Source organism: Hypanus sabinus, unplaced genomic scaffold (assembly GCF_030144855.1).
Source record: "Hypanus sabinus isolate sHypSab1 unplaced genomic scaffold, sHypSab1.hap1 scaffold_355, whole genome shotgun sequence".
Classification (NCBI taxonomy): Eukaryota; Metazoa; Chordata; class Chondrichthyes; order Myliobatiformes; family Dasyatidae; genus Hypanus; species Hypanus sabinus.
This window is the reverse complement of record NW_026781255.1, coordinates 331,317-339,316: the sequence shown is the minus strand read 5'-3', so window position 1 is coordinate 339,316 and position 8,000 is coordinate 331,317. Positions and strand designations below refer to the sequence as shown.

Below are 8,000 nucleotides of genomic sequence, written 5' to 3'. Positions count from 1 at the left end.
CTTAGTTGCAGCCTTCCATAAAGTGGCTTGACCAATGGATGGCAGCGTGGTTGGTGGGCCACTGCTAATTTAACTTTGAATACAATTCTCTGGTTAAAATAGAAGCAGGAAACCAAGGTCCTTGAGTATACTTCCTTTTGTTTCTCCTATTGTAGGCATACATAGACCAGGTTGAAATGCCCTGAAAATCTCATGCTTTCAGTAGCTATGCTAACACGTTACCTTACCTGCACTGCCATATATTCAGTTACTAATCAATGGTCAATAATACATCATCTTCCATAGTATCAGTAACCTGTGAACTCAACCTGAGTGATGAGTGAGCTGGGACCTTACTCTTTAGAGCAAAGGTGGGGGGGGATGTGTTGTGAGTGGTGATTTGATAGAGGTGTATAAGCTGCTAAGAGGCATAGAGAGAATGGAGAGCCAACAACATTTTCCTTGGTCAGAAATGACTAATATGATGGGGCATGGTGTTAAGATGATTAGAGAAAAGTTTATGGGATTGTCAGAAGTAGTATTTTTTTAAGAAAATAGTGGGTGTATGGAATGCACTGCCTGGGTGGTGATAAGGGTAGATGCATCAGTGAGATTGAACAGGGTTTCAGATAGACACATGGATCAAAGAAAAAATGGAGAGCTATTTGACAGAGTAGGGATACATTGATCTTGGAGCAGATTAAAGGGTTTGTGCGACATCATGGGCCATACTGCCTGCATTGTGCTATATTGCTAATGTTAAGGTGATTAGAGAAAAGTAGAGGGGTTTGTCAGAAGTAGTATTTTTTTTTACAAAATGAAAATGGTGGTTGTATGGAATGCACAGCCTGGGAAGTGATAAGGGTAGATGTATCAGTGAGATTTAAGAGGCTTTTAGATAGACAAATGGATGAAAGAAAAATGGACAGCTATTTGAGAAAGTAGGGATCAATTGATCTTGGAGCAGATTAAAAGGACGGTACAACATCAGGGGCCAAAATCCCTGCATTGTGCTATATTGCTCTATGTCTGGCCCAGCTCAGTTTATGCCCCGAGAGGAGTAATGAGAGCTGTGAAGCGAGGTGGAATACAGCCTTTTGAATCATATATCTTTAATGCTCAGAAAGAAACTATGCGATTTTCAGTGTAATGACAGAGATGGTATCCTATAGGTAGATTTGTTTTTCTGCTGGGATGGAATGCTTCAGGTCAACTAAACTTACAGCAGCGTGTAGGGCCCTGTCTATCCCTTACCTCACCACCTTTTTGGGGGTCAATATTACAAAGCATTAGTGAACCTCATTACAGCTTAAACTTCTCATTGTTCTCAAGCAACATGTAAATGTAAAGTTTTCGTTGAATTAATCCATACTTCTTCTCTATTTCAGGTGAAATATGAGAAGACATCGGCGATTCCATGAGAAAGTAGTGCTGGGTGTTCTGATTATTCTGGGATTGTTCTTCATGTTCTGGGATAATGTCCGACGTCGAGAGACTGGTGATGTTGCAGAAACTGTTCATCGCAAAGATCTGCCCAAGGTTGTTACAGCTGATGCAACTAGATCAGTGCTCAAGCCAAAGTGCCACGCGAACACGACATTGCTGCACCTGTCCTCATTTCATCAAGAGAACGAGCACATTAAAAACTTCTTGTTGTATAAACACTGTCGAGAATTTGACATGATTGAAAATGTCCCAGATAAATGTGGTGGTCGAGAAGGATCTCACAATGTCTTCCTGCTCCTGGTGATCAAATCTGACCCTTTCAACCAGGATCGGCGGGAAGTGGTCAGGAAGACCTGGGGCAAAGAACGCGAATTCAATGGGGTCCTAATTAAGAGAGTATTTATCTCTGGTGTCTCTCCTGACCAAAAAGAAAGCAGGAAATTGAATCAGCTGTTAGCCATGGAAAACAGAGAACACAGAGATGTTCTACAATGGGATTTCTTGGATACCTTTTTCAACCTCACCCTCAAACAATACAAGTTGGTGCAGTGGGTCAGTGAATATTGCCCCAGTGCTAAGTTCATCTTCAATGGAGATGATGATGTCTTTGCCAATACCGATAACATGGTTGATTATTTGCTAGGCATGAAGGTTCTCCAACACCTGTTTGTGGGCCATCTCATTTATGGGGTTGGGCCTATTCGCGAGAAGTGGAGCAAGTATTATGTGCCAGAAATAGTGACCACCATCAAGTCGTACCCACCATACGCTGGTGGAGGGGGGATACTTATGTCTGTGCATACAGCTCATATCATTTACCACATAGCCCAAGACCTTGAACTATTCCCCATTGATGACGTATTTTTGGGGATGTGTCTGGCCAAGGCTGGACTAGCCCCACGCTCCCATAGCGGATTCAGGATAGCTGGAATCAGTGTTCCTTCACCCCAAGATGAATCTTTCAATCCTTGCTATTACCGTGAGTTGCTGCTAGTGCACCGTTTTCGGCCTTTCGAACTGCTACTGATGTGGGATGCGGTGCATGATGCCAATCTGAAGTGTGCTCGTGCTCCCCAGAAGTCTGCATCCACGGAAAGGACCACATGAGTCATGAGAATGTAGCAACTTTTGGAATGGAATGCAGTTTGTGCACATGTGTTAATCAGTTGTTTATGCAATGTACGAAGGTTAATTCCTAAATTATATTGGATATATTAACTCATAGTGTCGGCGCCTTTCTACATTCTACAAATGTTTGAAACGCTATCAGGTGTCATCACTCAGCCTACTTATTACTGCACCCATAATGACTTCCAATATTGACAGAAGCATCACAATTTAAGTCAATTGTAAAGTTATTCCAAGTGGGCAGTCCTTGTTGCATTGCGTGCAGATAGGTACAACATGTTCACTTGGGGCATTTGTATAATAAGGCACAAATAAAATTTTTAGTAACAGTTATATCTGTGTATTTTTTTCTTGCCGTTTCTTACATGCCCCTTGCAAAATGTGAAAGAGACAAATGCATTTCTTGGACTGGAACTGTGAGAACAACAAAGAATCTAGATCTGAAATTGTCTCAGGGTTGGAGGAATGGAGAAACTTATGGTCATTACTTCTGTACTCAAATGTCAGCCTGCATAGTGTCTGTGTAACTACATATCAAATAAAAGCACACACGCAGGAGATGGCTTGAACTGGAGTATTTACATTGAGAGAAGGAAAGAGATCAATGAACATGTGGGGACAACAGATCAATATGCATACATAGACGGCAGTCCATATGTAGTGCGAAGGGGAGTGGCATTAGATTTGGCAGGTGTCATGTCTAAGACGATGTACTTGGTTGTCAGTGTCATGTTGCTGGTATTGACACGGTCATCCCTGAGAGGTAAGTCCGGTAGATTTCACTAGTGGCCAACCTGGACATCGGAAATCTGGAGAGGAGGGGACTTCAATAAGGCTCACTGTCCGAGGGGCAATAGAGCAATCGGTGACCAATCAACTAGTGGCCAATCGTCATTTGGGATTGATTAGTAACAGCAAATTAAAGGAAGGTGGGAAAATCCCAGTGGCCGTCTTCTGAGTAGAAACATAGAAAACCTACAGCACAATATGGGCCTCTCGGCCCTCAGAGCTGTGCCGAACATGTCCCTACCTTAGACCTACCTCGGCTTTACCCATAGCCCTCTTTTTCAAAGCATGTGACCATCCAGGAGTCTCTTAAAAGACCCTATCTTTTCCGCCTCCACCACCGCCGCCGGCAGCTCATTCCACGCACTCACATCTCTCTGTGTTAAAAAAAAATACCCCTGAAATCTCCTCTGTATTACTTCCAAGCACCTTAAACTATGCACTCTCATTCTAGCCATTTCAGCCCTGGGGAAAGTCTCTGACTGTCCACATGATCAAGGCCTCTCAATATCTTGTACACCTCTATCAGGCGACCTCTCATCCTCCATCGCTCCAAGGAGAAAAGGCCGAGTTCACTCAAACTATTCTCATAAGGCATGCTCCCCAATTCAGACAACATCCTTGTAAATCTCCTCTGCACCCTTTCTATGGTTTCCATGTCCTTCCTGTAGTGAGGCAACTATAACTGAGCACAGTACTCCAAGTGTGATCCGACCAGGGTCCTATATAGCTGCAACATTACCTCTTAGCTCTGAAACTCAATCCCACATTTGATGAAAGCCAATGCTCTATATGCCATCTGAACCACAGAGTCAACCTGTGTAGCAGCTTTGTGTGTTCTGTGGGCTCGGACCCCAAGATCCCTCTGATCCTCCACACTGTCAAAAGTTTTGACTTTAATGCCATATTCTGCCATTATAGTGCAGGGACTGCGGTCTGCAGTCAGGTACTCAGGATCACTCAGCATAATGTTGCACGAACATTATTAGCAAAACACTCCGACACAAGACGGGTTTCATTTTGTTACAGACAAAAATGCCAGTTTGGTACTACAAGTAAATTGCATTTCCACATTGGTGGAGAAGTGTGCTGACATCCCTCGCTGTCTGTAAAAACTGTGACGAGATGCTGAGGTGTATTATATATGGACTGTGCCTTTATAAAGAGAGAGAGAGTTGGTGTACAGCGATTCAGAGAGAGAGAGACGGGGAGAGACCACCGAGCTCGTGAGTGCCATGGTTACGGAAGGGCGGAGCTATGTAATGGACAGCTGATGTTCAGCATGTTTGGGATATAGACAAGGTCAGCTGGCTTTTCAGACAGACACACTGACACACGGAAGACACGGACAGTAATGCAGAAAGAATAGACACTGGATGAACTTTCAGTGACCACGAAAGGGTGGGTTTTGATCGCAGTTTGGGAAAGGGGTGACCGGTGGAATGTTATCGGTGTGTTTAACCTTTGATAGCTTTACTGCGTGAAGGCGGTACTCTTTTGTGTGATCACAAAACTTTAACAGGACTTCGGAAGGCAACGGAAAGATCGACATCAGCTTACTTGGAAAACAAATCACCTCTCTCTCCCTCTCTCTCCTCAATTCTACTCAAAATATCACAAACTGAACAGACGTCATTCTTATACCATCGGAAGACTGTATCATTTACTACCTAAGCTGAAGAAGTTTGGGGTTTTATATTTACACACTTACATTTGCATAAACTCTGGTAATCTGTTTGATTTGTCTGCTTTTATATTACGAGATTACGTAGATACTGATAAGTAGTGTTTTGTTTGTAACAATACCAGACACCAGGTGTGTTCCAATTCTGCTGGTTCTTTTAACCCGTTACTGGGCACGTAACAAACCCGTTCCAACCCCTACATCACACCGCATTTCTGTAAACCCCTTCGACCCCTACAGCACTCGGCATCTCCGCAAAATCTCCATCATCCACCTGGTGCATATAAACGACAGCAGACCCCAGAAAGATACTGTCGTGTCAGATTGAATGGCTCACTGTTGGCCAGAGAAACTACAGACTGATCAAGGGCGGGGACGCAGACAAACCAGTTCTCTCTGTTTTCTCCTATTTTGTGGGCTATGAACTGATTCTTGAACTGGAATAATTTAATCAGAGGAACACAATGTGGACACAGGGAGATTCAGATAATGATCTGCTAAACCTGAGACCATTCTCAAACAAGTCGCCATTTGTTATGTGAAGGGCGTGGACTCTGAACTGATTCTTGACTCTGGGACAATCTAATCAGAGCAATAAACCTGAGACCATGCTCAGAGGAGAAGCTACTTGTTATATAAAATGCCAGACATATCAAACAGGCAATCTGTAGTCTCGTCAGACTCTGTCTGGGTTGCCTCATTTAACTGGTTTGGACCGGTCAGGGTGTAAAGATACGATTACACAAGGCTGGGCTGGGCAGAGCCAGGTACAATATGTTGGATGTAACTTTGTACAATGACCAGTAACCAGGTGACCCAGGTAGGTCAGGTGACCTTGAGCCAATGGTTTCGAGATCCAGTGGTTCAACTGATGAGGAACAATATAAGATTCCGGAGCTCTTATGGATGGGTATTGCATGAGAGGATGGAAACATTTAAGAGATGATTGGAGAAGTCCACGGATGTGAGGGATATGTCAGCGGTGCCCCACAAACGACCAGGAGACGCAGAATATTCTTCAAGAAGGGTTAAACTTTAATTTGCAAATCAAAGCTGATACAGTCATTGAGCTCGTCGCTGATTGCCCACCCATCCTTGTACATAACATTTTTTATAGCAATCTCCTGGTTTAATCGCATTAGCATATCCAATCAGTCTATAGTTGTGTATCACAAGTACATCCGCCGCTATTGTTTCTACATCTCTTAGCTACCTCTCATTAACACAACATTGTCTTCTACATTCTTAAGATTTCATTCTCCTACTAAATTGGGTACATGCATAGCAAATAGCAAACTCAGACTACATAATCTACATCTCTACATAGGGTCTTACACAGAGAAAGAAGACTGAAGCCACACAAAAGCCCCAATAAACTCAAGCACTTATTCCCAAATCTCGGGTTAAAGTATAATTTTCTGCGCCAAGACCTCAAAGTATTCGTTCCCTGTTGCCCTGGGCCGATGAGCCAAAAACCTGTTCCCTTTGTACCTGAAACAGGGGAAAAGACTCATAAGCCCTTGCAATCTACTCCCACACTGTCGTTTTGCTCCTGTTCATCCTGCAGGTGTTGCAGGCTGTAACGATACATTTTCGGTGTTTCTTTCTCCACTAAGCTTGCTTCAGTAATTGCCACGAGCATCGGAAATTGTTTGGTTGCAGCACGCACCACAAGAGATTTGAGACAAGGAAGAAAACAGCACAGCACAAGCACACAGCTCAACAATACAATACTGACAGTTATTGCCATTTTAGTCAGCCATGCTCCCCATCCTCCGAGTCTACTTTCTAACCAGTCACAAAACTGATGTCCGGACCCTGCATTCTGTTTAACTTCCTATCTTAGACTTTTCAACTTATACATTGCCTTAGTAAACGATCCTTCTGGACTAGTGTTGTTTGGTATAAAAGTCCAGCACTTCTTTCCAAACAGCACACAAACTCCTCCTTTTTCTGCCAACAGCCAGTCCAATGCTTTCAGGGTTCCATTAATTCTCTCTATCATGCCCTGCGACTGAGAGTAGTGTACACATCCAAATATTTGCTTTATCCTCAGCGCTTGTAGTACCAATTTGACCACTTTCTGGATAAAAGCTGAACCATTGTCTGAGCTAACTTCTGTAGGTATTTCAAACCTTGGGATCACTTCATTTGTCAGAAATGTTACCACTGTCTTTGCCCCTTGATCTCTTGACGGTACCGCCTCCACACATCTGCTAAATCGATCAATTACTACCAGCATGTATCTTTTCCCTCTCACTGTCTTTATCGTGTCTACGTAATCGATCACTAGATGTTTAAATGGTCCTTCAGGTACAGGATTGTGGCCGATTGGGGTTGTAATTCCCTTCCGAACATTATTCTGTGCGCATACCTCGCACTGTGACTAGACAAAGTCCACTGAAGCCAGTAAATAAGGTACCAAAAACCATCCTTTATTTTATTTATCACTTCCCCCCTTGCACAATGGTCAATACCATGCGCTTCTGAAATCAGAATCGTCAGTAGAGGGGTGGGCGCTACCAACAAACCGTCTTCCATGCTCCACAAGCCTTCCGGGTTCTGCTTGGCCCCACTTCCGTCTCCACATTGTCTGTTCTACCAAAGTTGCCTTACCCTGTATTTCAATTAGGTCCTCTACCTCGGGTTCTGGAGTTAGGCTTACCTGGGGAGCAATGACAGCTGATGTACATCCAGACGCTTTTCTGGCTGCCTCATCCGCAGCTTGATTTCCCTTTGTTATTACATCATTTCCCTTTTTATGTGCCTGGCATTTTACTCTGGCCAATGTTTTAGGATTCATTATGGCTTTTATTAAGTCCAGAATTTGCTGACGATGTTGTATGGGATCCCCATTACTTTTTTTAAAAAACCTCTTTGCTTCCACACTGCCCCGAACAAATGGAATACTCCATGAGCACATGCCGAATCAGTATAGATGTCTACTCTCTCACCTTCCATCATTTCACATGCAGCT

At 43.5% G+C, this 8,000-nt stretch overlaps 1 protein-coding gene across 1 annotated transcript; it reads left to right on the top strand.

Moving 5' to 3' along the window:
* Positions 1–1,374: 1,374 nt before the first annotated feature.
* LOC132388586 (N-acetyllactosaminide beta-1,3-N-acetylglucosaminyltransferase 3-like) lies at positions 1,375–2,532 on the top strand. Its single transcript, XM_059960961.1, has one exon. The coding sequence runs from the start codon at positions 1,375–1,377 to the stop codon at positions 2,530–2,532; it is 1,158 nt and encodes a 385-aa protein (XP_059816944.1).
* Positions 2,533–8,000: the final 5,468 nt, after the last annotated feature.